This window comes from Microchirus variegatus (assembly GCF_963457635.1).
Source record: "Microchirus variegatus genome assembly, chromosome: 3".
Classification (NCBI taxonomy): domain Eukaryota; kingdom Metazoa; phylum Chordata; class Actinopteri; order Pleuronectiformes; family Soleidae; genus Microchirus; species Microchirus variegatus.
The window spans coordinates 12,192,503-12,209,964 of record NC_139804.1 but is presented as its reverse complement, the minus strand read 5'-3'; the positions used below and the strand labels follow the sequence as shown (position 1 = coordinate 12,209,964).

At 39.4% G+C, this 17,462-nt stretch overlaps 1 protein-coding gene across 1 annotated transcript in view; it reads right to left on the bottom strand.

The window, feature by feature from the left end:
* Positions 1 to 5,396: 5,396 nt before the first annotated feature.
* The window catches only part of smoc1 (SPARC related modular calcium binding 1), a 76,768-nt gene continuing 64,702 nt past the window's right edge, over positions 5,397 to 17,462 (bottom strand). Inside the window, 4 exon segments of the mRNA XM_083887295.1 lie at positions 5,397 to 7,731; positions 14,922 to 14,972; positions 16,078 to 16,322; positions 16,575 to 16,680. Of these exon segments, the coding sequence (XP_083743421.1) occupies positions 7,715 to 7,731; positions 14,922 to 14,972; positions 16,078 to 16,322; positions 16,575 to 16,680 (419 nt within the window). The 3' untranslated portion in view covers positions 5,397 to 7,714.

Genomic DNA, 17,462 nt, shown 5'->3' with positions numbered 1-17,462 from the left:
TTTGAAAATTTGACAGCATAAAAAAACAAACAGAAAATTCAAGACAGTTAATATGTAGATTTTGAGCTTTGTTCTAAATCTGTAATAAACAAAACAATGTGCCACACAGAATTTATGAGTCACCACAACAACTTACTTGCCTGTGGTTTGCACTAAAGCAGAAATGAATCCAAAATGTACATCAAAAACTTAAAAAGTAAAATAAAGAAATCCAGTTGGTTGTTGCTTGGAGGAAAAGAAAAACACAGTTGTGTGGTTCATACTGGATTAACATTAAGGTTAGATCAAAAATGATAAACATTTCATTTAATATCAAGTATTTGTCTAGTAACACCTGTTCTTCATGGTAATAGTCTATATCTCTACATGTATTCAAGTTCTCACCAGCGTTTTTGAGCCTCGTCGATCAGTGCGATCCTGAATTTCAGATACTGTATGACTGTGTAAAGTATCCTGACTGAACATCCAAACACACACACACACAGTCATGATGAAGTCTCACCCAGCTGGGGAATTTGGTCCAGGCCCGTCAGAATGGCAGCGACTCGCAGCCCTCCATTTGTTCTCATGGACCAGCTGATGGACGTCCCAAGTTCTCACTGACCCATGATCAGTTCTCCGGTTACGTTTGAACATCGAGTCAACTTTGATCTGATTATTAAATTACACAAATGTTTCCACAGCTGAATGAAAATACTCTGCCATTTTGAGCACTAGAAAGGCGTTTTGCCAGTAACATAGTGGTGTTTTGTGTGTGTGTCTGGCGTCCAAACTCAAAGTATCCTTCTAGGAGCTAAGAACAAATACTGGCATTAAAACTGGGTAACGCTTTCTTTTACAGTCCCCTTATCACCAGGTATTTACTTGGTAAATTCATGGTAACACAAACGTGTTACTAGGTAGTTACCAATGGTAATAAGAAAGTAAATACAATGAAACTATGGCCAGCATACTGGACATTTACCTGGTAACTCAATCTTGATTTACCATACATATAACGGGGAAATAATTACCTGCTTATTACCAGTGGTAATTTTCCAATAACACAATTTAATTTACCAGGTAATTACCCTGTATTTTGGCCATGGTTTCCTTTTTCTTACCTTCTTATTACAGGCTAATACCTAGTAAAACATTTTTGTTACCATATATTTACAGGGTGAATAGCTAGTTATTAGGGGACTGTAGCTACCTGTTTATTACCAGCTTATAACCCTAATAACACACTATAATTTACTATATAGTTACCAGGTAAATACCCAACATTTTGGCCATAGTTTAATTGTACTTACCTCGTTATTACCCACAGTATTTACCCAATAACACACTATAATTTACTATAGTTACCAGGTAAATGCCCAGTATGTTGGCCATAGTTTCATTGTATTTACTTTCTTATTACCATTGGTAATTACAGAGTAAGACTTTTAGGTGACCATGAATTTACCAGGTAAAGACCTGGTAATTAGGGGACTGTAAAAGAAAGTGTTACCTAAAACTGCACCTGTATGCTAAAAAACGAAATGATTTTTCAATTTCACAGAAGTGAAATCCCAATTAATAATCTCAGGTATTTATATGTGGTTCAAACTGTTCACTCTTGTTTTTCATGATGGTGTTATTTGTTCATGTTTAAAATGAACTCTTTAAGTTGTCATGAACAGAATCTAGGTACAATTACTTGTACGCTTCATCTGAATGTGGGGCTCTGTCAAGCAGTACTATTAGACCCGACTGAGGGAGTCTGTGTGTATACAGCTGCAGCACGGGGCGGACAGGGACAGGAACTGAGTGATTAGGTTTCTGAGCAGTAGAACTGACTTATAGTTTGTTGTCATTGGGTGATTAAATGCATTGTCTACCTGTAAGCTCTGATCTTGCAGCTGAGTCCGCAATTAGCAATGGGACACATCTGTCTAGAATGTGACCTTTGACCCCTGAGCCCTGGCCTCCTGGCAGGTGACCCCGTGACCCTGAGCTCCGGCTTCCGGGCAGGTGCTGGTGTGCAGTTGCAGTGTACACCACCATCATCCCCCCACAGCTAATGTGTAGCTATCACGCAGTCCTCTCTAATTACCTGTAATGGTGTTGGATCTGTTTCTAAGTGTTTCAATGCACACAATGTGTTTATTTGTTTTTTACTGAGGAACCTCTACACAGACTCAGACTCATGTGATCCATGTTCATTGTTGTGATTTTGTGCTAAAACAAGTGGTGATTGTCAGTGGAACTGATTCCAAAAGACCAACCTTGATTTTCACTTTTTTTATTATTATTATTATTGTTATTTTTTAAGGGTTAAAACAAATTGTATTTGAAATATTTTGTTTGGAATGGATCAGAAACAGTGAATTACAAAGTCTAAAAAGTCTTTGTTTGATTAACTACCTTACCTCAGCCAGGACTGTCTTTTCAACAGATTTGATTTATTATTTAATTAACTGACAATTAAATAATTGTAGGGGCTGTTTTAAAAGCCACCATGTCCAAAACTATATATCTTAGTGTTGATTAGCACGAGACCGAGACAGAGAGATTGTCTTCAGCTATGTCCTGAGTGAAGTACATTACAGTCCAACCGTGAAGAATGTAGAAACATGGTGGAACAAGATGTAAATATAAAGTACATATAAACGACAAGTTTTATTTACAATATTGTCTTTAGTAAATTATACTAAATACACATGGGTTGAATAAAGAATGAAGTTGTATTTACAATTTTTGCCAATAAACCCTCCTAAATGTTACACACTAGACCATTAAACCACATCTTGTATCACTTGCACTGCCCACACGTCACTTTTAGAACACAAATTCCACTCTTCACCTATGAAACCCTTGCCTCTGCCCGCCTACCCCTCAATAAAGGAGAAAACACACTCACACACACACTTACATCCCTAAGCAGCTGCGTCATTATAAAACTCTTTTGAACTTCACACTGGAAGTCAAAAGCCACATGTGTCAGTACAAGACAGATGTACTGCAGCTGCCTTGGCTCCAGTTCCATCTGTGATACAACGCTCTCTTCCCTCACTGACCCCCCCCCCCCCCCCATGCACTGACAACATCCACAACTTTGAAGTCTCATCACTAAATCAGAGCATTTCTCACTGCGCAGAAATCCACAGGGCAAACCGTGTCCTCCTCTGTAACATTCCTTAGTTAAGTTACCTCTAATCATTCATTACCGTATGTTAAAATAATGCTGCCGACCAGTCTCAACTTTCAAATCAAGAAATGGAAATCACAAGTTAAGTCGACAAAATTACAACTCGTAAAGTTCTGTGTGAAACATTCATTAATGTCAGGTCATGAGCGTTGGTCAGAACCTGGTCAGTGTGTAAACCTACAACCTGCAGTAAACCATCTTCACCTTTAGGGGTCAGAAGTGAGAGCTTTTCTCCCATTACATTCATCAGTGCTTTTTCTGCTCAGAGCACCAACAGGTCCAAGACTGGCAAAACAAGACATTTAAAAACATAATTTTTCATTTTTCTGACATTCTATGCAGAAAAGTAATATTTAAAAAAAATTATTTATATTGAAACGACCCAAAACACAAGCAGGAGGAGAAACGAGCTGCACATTCACAAATGCTGCAGATACGATAACATAAAAGCTGCACGAAAACGAGCGCTCCCACTAACCCACTTCCATTTTAGAATATGCTGGTGTTTTCATTTCTGCTTTGTGTGTTTTGGAATTTGCGTGTGTGTTCTGTCCTGCATGTTGTGGGATTTGTGTGTGTTTACACTTCTGCATATGTTTTGTGGTTTGTGTGAGTTTTCTATCCTGTGTGTGTTTTACAATATGCTGGGTTGTTCATGTATGCGTGTGTTTTGGGGTTTGTGTGTGTTTTTCGCTTCTGTGTGTTTTGGGGTGTGTGTGTGTGTGTTTTCTGTCCTGCGTGTGTTTTGAGGTTTGTGTGTGTTTCCTGTCCTGTGTGTATTATGAGGTGTGTGTGTTTTCTGTCCTACATGTAATTTGGGGTTTGTGTGTGTTTTCTGTCCTGCGTGTGTTTTGAGGTTTGTGTGTGTTTTCCGTCCTGTGTGTATTTTGAGGTTTGTGTGTTTTCTGTCCTACATGTAATTTGGGGTTAGTGTGTGTTTTCTGTCCTGTGTGTGTTTTGGGGTTTGTGTGTGTTTTCTGTCCTACGTGTGTTTTGGGGTTTGTGTGTGTTTTCTGTCCTGCATGTGTTTTAGAATATGCTGCTGTGTTCATTTCTGCGTGTGTGTTGGGGTTTGTGTGTGATTTCTGTCCTGCCTGTGTTTTGGCGTTTGTGTGTGTTTTCGCTTCTGCATGTGTTTTTGTTTTCATTTGTGTTTTTGAATCTGCAGCATTTGTGAATATGCAGCTTGTTTCTCCTCCTTCATGTGTTTTGGGTCGCTGCAATGCAGAGGCATTTTCAGTTTTCATCACGGTGCCAATAAGCTGCACCTGAATCCACACATTTTCAAAAACATCAATCCGTTTCACCCGATGACAACACATGTCAGCGTTTTGTTTTTCCAGCAGATATATAATTTCTTCAGCTATGATTAAGAAACAAATGTCCAAACATCTTGAAATGGTCTGGATGAGCTGTTTGGGGTTTTGCAGTGGAAACGTTGCTGGTGAGGAGCAGGATCAACTTGGCTTCTTTGCTGTCAGACTGACAGTCATCTGTAAACCTCCATCACTATACATCCCCCTGGTGATTAGCTGTGATTATTGGACTGTTAGGTTTCTGTTAGTGCTTGCATGTGATGTGCAGCTCTGCAGCATCTGGAAGCACTTCAGCAGACACACACACACACACACAGCCCTGTGTTCAAATGTGCTCAAAGACACTCAATAGTCTGCACAATCTTCTCAGAAAGATGAGTTTTCTTTTCTCTTTCTTGGCACAAGTGTCCAGTCCAAATTAGACAGAACTGGATTTTTGGTTGTAGTGGATTCAATGATGGATACTCAATAACTGCATACAGTCTCTATGTTGTACAGTGATGATGACAGGGATCATAAAATACAAGCCAAATAAAAGAAATTAAATCTGCTCTGAGCTGATAATATAAAGTCTGGTCTAAACATTTCAATGTAATGAATCAGCTACTGTAGTAAAACGTTTGACATGTTGATGTGAAGCTGATTAGCCAGAATGACACATCCACATTACACTTTAGTAAAACAAAGGTTATTGTACATATTTACAACAGGAGCCATGGTTTTGTCACATGTTCATCAGCCATTGCAGTGACTCTTGGGAATTTAATAAGGAAATCGTACACAACTCAAAACAGACATTAAAACCACATCAGTATAGCTCACAGTGTAAGGCCGACAGCATTGTGGCTCCACGTATGTGCGAGTGTTTCACAGAGCACGACTGACATCAGCTGTTGGAGGACAGACAGTGAATGTGTTTACACACACAAAATAAACGCACTTCTTTTTATAAAGCAGACTCAAATATTTATTTGAAGGACTGGCATATTTGTCGATGCCACAATGTTGTTTCCATTTTACATTCACAGGGATAAACGTGAGCATGACAGTGAAAATGAGCTGATATTAATGGGTCCTCGCCCACATAAACATCTTATATTTACTGTATTAAAACATTAATCCTCAACTATTTTAATTGCTTTGAGTGTTAACCTCTCTGATTTCTCAGCTTTATTAAATACATATACTGTATTTATTAAAAAAAATGAATATTTCCTCTTTTCTTTGCCCCATATCACAAATGAATAATTAGAACTGATAACATCATTTTTAAGTTTGGGAAACACCTATCAACATGTTCTGACATTTTATAGTCTAAGTAATGACTCCATTAATTGAGAAAATAAACGACAGGTTAATGAACATAACTGTTATTTGCAGTGGTAATTAATATTTGCTTAGTGGTAAAAGTAGCCACGGTGATAAGTTACACAACACAGTGTGCAGGATATGTGTAAACCAATGGTTTATTCATTGTCGTTTGACCTTAAAGCTGTAGTGAGATAGTTTTCATTTGTTCGTTTAGTCTGAGAGCTCTTATGTCAAAATCATACAGACAAATCAAAACAGAGCAAAAAGGAACCAGTACTTCCTCAGCGTGGAATGACGTTAGGTGTTAGCAAACTTCTGCTAACATTCTGACCATTATAAAGAAAGAAAGGCAATAATATTTCAGGGTTGTCCTTAGTTTTGAATCACTATAAAACTTCAGCTGCTTTAATTTGTACATAAAGCCACATATAAAATAAAAATGTATTACGAGTTGATAAATCAATTTTGGGAAAATGAAGGCCCTTAAAAAGTATTAAAAAGTCTTGATCTCAATTTCACGAGGTATTACATTTTGTCCATAAAGTTTAACTGCAAAAAAGTATATGCATGAATGTATTAATTTTCCTCCCCATGTTTGTTGAAAACAAAAATGCGCAGACATGCTCGCCCTGCAAGATCGTCTTGTGACAGATAACACGCTCCTTCTGGTGCAAAATAATATCTGAAATCACACAAAATAAACTCCAAAATACCTGATTAAAAGTGTGACTTGTTTATTTTAATAAACCTTGCCTTTGGTTTAATTTATTATTTCGAGCTTTGTTCCTTTGTATGGTTGTGCTCTATAGATTTCATTGCAAACTAAAACTTTTTTGTATGTTAAATATGTGTTGCAGCTTGAATTAATTTTGAGGTCTTGAAAAAGTCTTAAAAAGGTATTTAAATTATTTCCAGGATTCCTGCATATACCCTGTATACTATTAGCAGTGTATATCTACTGTACCAGTATTGTGAGTGGAAGATTGGACATGAAAATGAATGGAAAATGACTCTAATGCCTCCTTTATGCATTTCACAATTCTCACAATCAGTTACTATATATTTTTTTTTGAAAGATATGTTCTTACTAAACTTAAAAAAAAAAAGTTTATTAGTATAAACTGTAGAAAAATCAAGGAATCTTGCGCAGGAAACCACAAAGTACATACATCATAATGATCTTGCCTTGGTTTTTGGGTTGCACAAAAAAAGTAAGCTAGTAAAGTAACCACATATTCACAGCAAGCTTTACCCAACACTGATATTTAGCAAACAAAAAACACACATAAGACAAAAGATTTTGTTCACAAGAATGCGATTGTTGAGTCAAATTTGTTGCATGCAACAGTGCAAGGGGGCGTCATAGAGCTAATTCCGGGCTGATAATTTACTCTGTGATCACAGTTTAATCCTAATGTTGACATAGAAATGACACATTCATTTGAACAGTTCTTCCTTTAGGAGTTTTGAGTGTATCGAGCGACGTTCAGACAGAAAGAGATTTAATGGGAGTTTCATTTTAGTGGCCCACAACTATCTGTATGCACCAGGGGACATAATGCATAATGTATGTTTAAATGTGTAGCTACTAAATATGGGAGAAATGTAGTAACATGAACTCGCTCGCTCTTCCAGTGGTGAGCTGCTCTTTACAAATATATTCTCATTCTTACCTAGAACCTTTTCAGTCACTTCAAAAAAAACAACAACATACAAACAGGTACAATTTCAAACATAGGGAGGCGAAAGTGCAAATATTTTGGCGCCACTTCGTTTTTTTCTGTCCCTTTTTTTTTTTCTGAAAAACATACAACTGAATTTTTCTGCTCCATCTTTCTCTTTGCTGTCAGCAAGCATACAGATGCTTTCCCTCTGTGCCCTCTGCTCTCAGCTCAGCTTCTGGATCCAGCTCTCCTCATACCAGACGACCTACTGGGAACGGAAAGACAGGATAGGAAAAAGAAAGGGAAAAGAGAAAGAATAGAAAATGTGTTCACTTGTCAGTTTTCATATGCAGCCTGCAGACGTACTGCTGTTCCTTGACAAGCTGGTGCAATCCCTTGACAAACACAAGCCAATCTGGCCCAGGTGGACTAGCACACACATTAGATAATGCTTTTAACATTTACAAACTACCAACAGTGATGGATGAGAGCAGAGCTGAGAGCACAAAGGTGCATTCACATCAAAAGCATTGCAGATATTCGGCGAGATGAGTCAATGCAAAGCCACATGTATGATCCACAGTGTTAACGCAACAAAAACCTACTCTGTGTTAACATGTGTTCACAAAAAATGCAACGTGAGAAACCAGCTGCAAAACAAAAATTGCCTGCATAAAGAAACGCTCGCTGTGCACACTGCAACCAGCCGTTACGATACGCGGGGACTACTTAATTCTAACTTTATAAAAAGTCCTTTATTAAGAGGTTATCTGACTGAGGTCAATCGATCTGACACTCGTTTCTCTGTAGTCAAACTGAATTTTAAAGCCTGAATTACAAAGGGATTTACGGTAAAAAGCCTGCAGTCAAGCTGATTTTAAGGACCTCAACATCCGGTCTTCAAAAAATCTGTGTATCAGTGTACACGTTTGAAAGCACATCTCCTCGCAGCTAAGTTTCAGAGAGCTATTAATCAGACATAAGCATCCGTACAAAGTACTTTATACATTGATATCTGATAGTGAACTGTATAATGTTTGAAAAAAATTCAAATTAAAAGTCAGATTCGCTCTTTTGCTACAAAAGTATTATCAACTTTGAGAGGTAATAAAAGCATACTTGGCTACCCCCAGAGCAAACTACTGCCAAACTGAAACACTGATCATTAAAAACTGCGTTGTTACAGGATGCTTGTGTTTTCGTTTCTGCTTGTGTTTTCTGTCCTGTGTGTGTTCTGGGGTTTGTGTGTGTTTCCACTTCTGCTTGTGTTTTTGGGACTTGTGTGTGTGTTTTCTGTCCTGTGTGTGTGTTTTCTGTCCTGTGTGTGTTCTGGGGTTTGTGTGTGTTTCCACTTCTGCTTGTGTTTTTTCGGACTTGTGTGTGTGTTTTCTGTCCTGCGTGTGTTCTGGGGTTTGTGTGTGTTTCCACTTCTGCTTGTGTTTTGGGACTTGTGTGTGTGTTTTCTGTCCTCTGTGTGTTCTGGGGTTTGTGTGTGTTTCCACTTCTGCTTGTGTTTTTGGAACTTGTGTGTGTGTGTGTTTTCTGTCCTGCGTGTGTTCTGGGGTTGGTGTTTGTTTCCACTTCTGCTTGTGTTTTGGGACTTGTGTGTGTGTGTTTTCTGTCCTGCGTGTGTTCTGGGGTTTTTGTGTGTTTCCACTTCTGCTTGTGTTTTTGGGACTTGTGTGTGTGTGTTTTCTGTCCTGCGTGTGTTCTGGGGTTTTTGTGTGTTTCCACTTCTGCTTGTGTTTTTGGGACTTGTGTGTGTGTTTTCTGTCCTGTGTGTGTTCTGGGTTTTTTGTGTGTTTCCACTTCTGCTTGTGTTTTTGGGACTTGTGTGTGTGTTTTCTGTCCTGCGTGTGTTTTGGGGTTTTGGTTGTGTTTTCGCTTCTGCGTGTGTTTTTGTTTCCTCACCCGCTCGGAGTGCGGGTGAAGTATTGTTTTTAGCCGCTCTATGTGTTTGTCTGTTTGTTTGTTGTTCTCATCAAACATATCAGACAACAAGGGTGCAGGAGGGAGTAGAAGTGGCAGAGGCAAAAATATAAAGAAAGAAAGGCTTGGGAGAAAAAGAGATGGCTGAAGAGCTTAGATTGCTTACAGATGGCTGCGAAAGAGGAGAGCAGAGGTCTGTTTGAGCACTGTGAGAGTCTGTGAGAGTCTGTGAGAGTTTGTCCACAACTCTGTATCTGTTGTAGTGTAGGGTATACATTGTGTGACTGAGTTTGTGAAAAAGTGTGTGAATTCTGTTCTGTCTGCTTTAATGTCCCTTGAGTATAGTGTTGATTGTGTGCGGCCTCTATGCAAGGCTGTGTGTGTGTGTGTGTGTGTGTGTGTGTGTGTGTGTGTGTGTGTGTGTGTGTGTGTGTGTGTGTGTGTGTGTGTATGTGTGTGTGTGTGTGTGTGTGTTTCTGTGCATGCTAAATGGGGGGGGGGGGGGTTTGCAGGTGCAGTCTGTGTCAGTGCCTGTTATGTTCACCATGAAATATACGTCCAGCTGATTTCACTACACATGCTAAGCTTCTGTAGTCTGTGGCGAAGTGTTAACTGCAGTGTCAAGTATTCGGCTCAAAATTTCAAACATCACCATCACTCCTTGGCTCCATAAATCACAGTGTACACTTCACACGAGTGAGTCCCACATTTCATGTTTTCACCTATAATTTAAGTGTACGAGATAAAGTTAGTAGTAAAAGATTACAGCCACCTGCGAGGTACTTCTTGAAATGAGGAGTGTATATTATGTCCATTTTGTGGCACAAATGTAATTTAGGAATTATTGTAGCACTGTGCACAAAAACAAAGAATGTAAGAGTGGAAAAAATGGAAAAGAAGGCTGCAGAAGCAACCAAATCACCAGCACCATCTGACCATACCACGGTTGTGGTCACCATTTTCAGACCAATTATGAAGTCATGCAGTGAAGGAGAATTTGCAAGCTGAGGATTTGACCTCTTTCCACAAAGCTTGAACCTACATGGACCAAGTGCATCGTGACCAGTTGGTGATTAATGTACTGTATGTGTCTGTACATATAGACATATACATGACTCACGGATTCACTGCTCTCCCTGTATATATACAGGGGAGCAATGTATCCTGCATCAACAGAGTAAAGAAAACCTTTCACTGTGTGTCAAATCCTTCAAAACCAGCTCCAGGAAACAGCAACATCTGTTTGGCATGCAGTCCATAATGTACTGCATACTTGGCTGGAGTACAACTTGACAGTGGTGGGCTATCGATGAAAGCGATTTAAAGAGTAAGAATGTAAAGCATTTATCTTCTATGCATGAGAATGCACAGCAAATCAAATGGCAATTCTTTTCCGTTTATCGGTTAGACAGTTGTGCAAATGTTGACCTGATCAGGAGTGACATTACAGTCTCCCCTTTGGTCGCCACAAAAAACAACAAATTTCATGGTCATTTTGCCAGGACTGGTTTAGATATGTCATGCCCTGAACAGTATTAGACTGAACAACATCAGGGTCCTCAGGCCTGGAAACCAGCTGTGCACAAACCAAATGCTGTTACAGATGAAAACAACATCTAAGAAATATTTCAGCTATTGTTTGCTGCAGTTTGGTCACTTTGGTATTTAGATTTTGATGCAGCTCTGTCTGTTTTGTCATGCATCTGCACCATGGTCTGTTTGTCCCATTGTTTTGACAAACCTGGAGGATAAACTAATTAGATATTTGACCTCTTAGCATTTTCTACAATTTCAACTTGAAATATCTGTAACACCTCCAGGGAATCCTGTCAAATTTGGCACAAATGTTCACTTGGACTCAAAGATGAGCACATTAGATTTTAATCATCGACGATGCGGGGATAAATTCTTAAAATTTGTTACAGACGTCAAATCATTTTCAAAGATGAACTGGATACATTTTGTTGGTTAAGGATCATGGTCATGATGATCTCTTTTATTCAGTATAAAGGACACATGTAGGAAGTTTCATTAAATCTGACATTCACTCAGACTCAAGAATGACCTAATTAGATTCTGATTAAAGGTCACTGTGAACTTTTTTTTTGCCTTATGAGTCCATTGTCTTTGGTACAAAAGCTCAGATTGGCTTTTTTTATTATTATTTTTTTATCCCTTGGGGTAATACACTGTCTTTAAGAACTCTGAGAGTGAATCTTTTCAAATTCGGTGCAGATATTCACTTCTACGCATCGATTAACAGTTCAGATTTGGTAGCAATAAATCAGGGTCATGGTAGTGAGAGTCACAACAACTCTATTTTGCCTGGCAAACACTGTATTTTAAGTGTGGTTTGAGAGACTCTCCTCCACATTGGTACAAATGTTCACTTAGAACCACAGATGAATTATTTAGGTTTGTGTGTCCCGTGGTCAAGATCATGTTGGTCAAAGATCTAGGTCACAAAACCTGTACCGAACATTAAATACCTTTTAGCATACAAGTAACTGTAGTTCTATAGTGTTTGTATTATTCTACCTGTATAATCAGAGGCTACGATACAGTAACACAACATTTTCAGATGCCTCTTTCCAGTGAAGTCATGCTGTTCCTCCGTTTAACTCACACAAATGTGCCTGTTGTAAGGAGCCGAGCGGCAGGAGTGCTGATGAATTGACTTCGCAATTACCTTCTCTCCTCCCAGTCACTGAGGACACTGTCTGCACCATTAACAACACAAAGCACCCTGGCCTCTCCCTGGACACCTTGGCCCCAAATGTGATAAAGAGCTGAAAGCAGATCCTGTCTAGAAGTGCCTCACCTGGGACTGGCCAATAAAGACACTTGGCTCAAGAGCTGGTATACCTGTACATGGTGGCAATTGGGGGGAGAAGACTTGGCGAACAGGACAGATATGCAGACTTTAGCTTACTGTTGGCACATTGTTAGCTTTGTAGAGAAATCCTCATGAAATCTTCAACAAAAGTGCAGCTTGTGATGCTGAGCTAATCAGTCCTCTTTGTTGACCTGTTACCTTTTAACTGTACACTCCGTCAACCTGATAACCTCGCAATTAAAATACAAGTAGTCCGGTGTAATTGCTGTTGGCTCTGTGTGGACAGGACTCTCTAATGGTCATGGAACCCTGGTGCCAGGTCCGCCACATAATACCCTCCTTTCATTCAAGCCTAATGATGGACGCAGCCAGGACAAACGGAAAGGAGGAGAGGAGAGAAGAGGTGGTGAGGGAGGAAGAGAGGAGTTTGACATTAAACAGCAGACAGGACAGAAAAGGCACAACAGCATACGCACATCTGTTTTTCTCAAAGCACAGGGAATTAAAATGGTCTTTGACAAGTGAAATAAGACTCTAATTGTACCCACAGTGACAGAATGGCAATATACATCATAATCCCTCACTGTGATTGGTATTTAGTGATGTAAGAATGTCTGAAAGAATCGACATTTTACTGTCACTGTTTTTTTAACTATTAGCAATGAAAATATCTTAAATGGTTGGGAAAACAGGTCTCATTTCTCCTGAAAAACCATTATAAAACCATTAAAAACTGTGGTTCCCAAACTCTTTTCTGTAGGTCCTCCTTTTGGCAGGTAAAATAACTTACTGTACGTGTGCCAACATAACTGTGTGAGCACAACAGTTGAGTTGTTTTGGGTTTTTTTAGCTGAAGAAATCAACAGACTTTTCTTTGTGTTCACAGTGTAGTCACTCATTGGCACCTAAACGTCTAATATTTTGAGACACACAACACTCTTTCTTTTTATTATTATTATTTAATAATAAACCATTTTACTATTGATGTCAATGTTTGGTTATTACTAGTCATATGTTGTTTTTGTTTTAAATGTATGTGCTTAATTTTTTCCATGCTTTACTATAGCTCTCACTGTACAGCACCATTGCCATACCACAATATGAGTACTCACATTGCATAAAAAGGGCCTATTGGCCAATGTGGAACCTCCTGGTTAATGACAATATCAAATAAGATTCATTTTAAAACACTTGCAGCAGCAGCAGCAGCACCAACAAAGTGTTTGTACTTATTCAAATGTGTGTTTATGTCTTTCTAAATAGATTTAAGACCACTCAAAAGAAAATAATGTACCCTGCTGCCAAAACCCATTGCAAGACGTTTGACAGTGAAATGTTTTGTATTTTTCTCATCCCAGAGACAAAATGCTTGGAACCATATGAAGTATCAGACCTGCTGCTCAGCCATGTCCTCAATGTGAGGGTTAAATGAGAAAATCACTGCCTGGGCTTCTGTTACAAATCTCATCTGCAATAAGGTTTCCAGTCTTTTTCTACGGTAGATGCCACCCTTTCCAGCACTTCAAATTTCACGCTCGGTATTCAGATGTTTTCCTCTGCTCTTGCCAGTGCTTCGAGTCTAAAGGAGCCTCATACAGATGTGCTCCACACTGCCCCACAATCCTCTATCTGAAAGTGCTTACTGTACATTTTAAATATGTCCAACAACACTCAAGTGACGATCCACAGTTGCAACAGAGCATGATAAGATTTAATGCCTGGCAAAGGCAGCGGGATTTCAAGGCATCCAGGCCACTAAGGACCAGTTTGGCAAACCTGAACACAACGTCTACAGCTTAGTCGAGGCAAAATGCTGTCATGTGTTCTTACAGGCTCATAATGCACGTTAACTGTGTCTCTCTTTCCTTCTCCACATACCTCACTCCATCCACAATCATCACTAGTACCCACAGTGCCTTAGTGGCAGCATATAAAGCTGTCAGGCCATTTAAATCCAGCTCTTAAACATGAAGGTGACAGATTCGGTGACTCCAGCGAATACAAGCAGCCAAGGCTCCTTTTCTGCTACTCTAATACCGGAGCTGTTTATCCTGGCAGCCGTGCCCACGGTCCGATGGGGACTGACGTTATGCCTGTTCTGAGCCACTGTTCTCCAGGCACAGCAGGGAAGTGCCAGGGTAAACACATGAGCTCATTTCTTTGTGGCACTAAAAAGCCTAGTGGCCAGAATCAACAGCATCAGTGGGACAAGTAATTGCTCAACGGGGAGAATCCTGACAGATGGTAAAACGAGACCAAGGTGAGGAGACGGACAGACTGAAAACAAAGTGAAAGACTAAAAGGTGTAAGGACTATCTGCAAAAAAGAAAAAAAATATTTCATACCATTTGTTGGCTATTTATCATTTATGAACAACTGTGTTGTTTCAAGATTTCTGTATTACAGTATTCTGATAATGAACCAGATGTCTCTTGAAAATGTGAGATTATGTGAGATATCCTTTTATTTGAACCATAAATACACTTGCACATAGACCTATTATATCAGTCAAGGGTTCTGCACACTTTACACTAAACCTTATATAGTATAACATGTCATGCTGCATTGCCAGCTAGCCAGGACTACTGTAAACTAACACATTTAATCAATGTGAATGTTAATGTATGACACAATAAGGCAGCTATAAAGACAGAGACATGGTTAGTAAAAACGTTAGTATTAGTTTGCCTTACTGAATAAATTTGTCCCTTGCCTTGTCCCTTGATTGCCACTCGTTGAGCTACCTACAAAAGAAAAACAAAGCACATTTTTGTACCCACAGTTGTACCTTTGTTCTTACAATATTTCTGTCATATGTTATTTGCAAAAAGAATTGCGGTCATGAGATCAAAGATACTATATGCAAGTTTTTTCAAACCAACAAATGTGGTTTCAGAGACGGTTTCAGAAAAGAAAAAAAGGCAGCTATAGGCTACAGTGAGGTACAATAGGCCACAGAGTTAACTCTAAGAAACCACCAAAGTAACGTTGTTGCTTCTGACCACTGTAATGGAGAGACAGCTCTTGGCAAGTCAAAGTATGTAGTCTGATCCAGAACTTCTAATGTTTCTTTTAGATTGATCAGTTTCTTTGTTAAGTAGCAAGAACAAAATCTTGCATGACTTGAATTAACCCCGATAATTTAATGCTGAGTAGGTTTGGTGACCCCTGGGCTTTTTTTAAACCAGTAAAAATGTGTTTTCAAAACTCCCTGAGATGATTGTTAGTAAGTATCTCCTTCTTCTTGCTGTTATGTGGATCATAGCTGACAGCAGCCTCTAACTGTGAGCTCCTTTAACTCTTTTTAAAGGTCTATATTGGGAGCAGTCTGCAAACTCAAGAGGAGTAGTCAGTTTTCCGGCCCAGACAGTGCCTCAGATCCACAAATACATCAAGTCTCTTTTAAATATTCATTTAGAGCTGAGGGGAGCAGGACTAGTGCCCCTTATTTAGGCATCCAACACATCTGTTTGTTACATCAACCACAATTACAGCTTCTTGTCAAGTTTTTTTTTTTTTTTTAAATAAAGACGTGATGAAAATATTAATAAAAATCAAATTTGGGTATAAATTTCTCACTATTTGAACAAATGGAAACTGATCATCATAACATTAACAAGCAAAACGATTGGGTTTTTCCTCGAGAAATGTAGTTCTGTCTGACTAATCTGAATTAGAGAAGCCAGTTAATTGTATAATGCGTGTTTAACTAGCTGTTAAAGGAGTCATTAAATACAGCTTTTCCCAGCTGGTCTGAAGGTCTTGACCCCATTTCATGACCACTTCAACCCACTCTAAGGACTAAGCGATCTCCTCACTTTCCCCCTATCTTCCCTTGTACTCTCTTACCCTCCTTGCTGACACCCAGACAGCCTTTCAGCTCGTGCAGAGAAATAGCCCTGTCCTTATTCAGGTCGCAGTAGTCGACAAACTTGCGGGAGCATTTCTTGGGTTTGGCTTTCTTCTTCAGATACTTCTTGAAAGGTTTCAACTCCTTCTTGTTTATGTCCTGGCTGCTGTTGTTATCCAGCTGGGCGAAATACCAGTGCACCACTCTCTCCTCTAAAGTGTGACTGGGGTCAGGCTCGACAAACCTGGTGAAGGAGATGTGAGATTAGTAGATTAAATAAACCCAGAGTATGGGACAAATCTGATATAAGGAACTTAAAAAAGCCATTTAATTGTATAAGTTTATAGTATATTTTTGCGATAATTCAATTTGCTGCTTTGGTTTTTAAAGTAGATTAAAAAAATAAAAAATCAGGATCTCAAGCAATAAAAAGTTCAGTATACATTTACTTATGTTGGATAGTCCTGGGACTGCTGTGGTACATGACATTACTTACCTCCCACCACCAGAGGGGGTTGGTGAGTTAATGGCCTGCACCATGTCTGTGGTGAGGGCATCTAACAAGCTTGTAATGAATTCCACTTTCTTCGCCTCTGGGCAGCCTGGCACAAATCAAAGACGAAAAATACAGCAGAATTACCTTCCACGACTAATTTGAGTCATTATGGTGCAGTGAAGCTGAAGTGCTTCGAAAGCCTCAGCAGCAGTGAACCACTGTGACACATGACAACACAAAACAGCTGTTGCACACTAATGGAAAACATGCAAACCTTGTCAAGATCAACAGCAAACCTGGTTAATCTGTTTACGTTCAGTGAGTAGTTATTCATATGCTTTCACTAGAGGTGAAATTCAAAGTTAGGCCGTTTTGTAAACCTCCTAAAAAAAAAACCCCAACAGAGCTGAGGCACATGGTGAAAGGTGGAACAGAAGTGTTTGGTGATGAGAGAGCTGTGTTGAACAGCGCAGACCTGTTAACTTTTATGACACAATTCTGAACACCTTGGGTAGCTCTCTTTAATTGTCCAGATGTATGGTTTTAATAGCACAAAAGCCAGTGCAATGTTTCTCTCCTACAGTAATTGCATCTGTTAAGTGGGGACTTCAAACACAGCTGCGTAGTAAACTAATCTTCTCATTCTGTTCCTCCTCCATTCTCTCAAGCTTTCTCCAGTCAGTCCCCTCTCCTCCTGTTATTTGTCCTTTTCTCTGCTTACTTATTTTCATTCCTTTGCTTGCTCAGGATGTTCAGTGGGAGGAGGTCCACTGCCCTGCCAGGTGACTCCAATTAGCATTTCCTACAACGTGATGAGCTCGGAGAAACACTGCCTTGCTGTGCCTTAATCCAAGTGTTAAATTGGGGGTGTTATGAAGCGCAGACCGT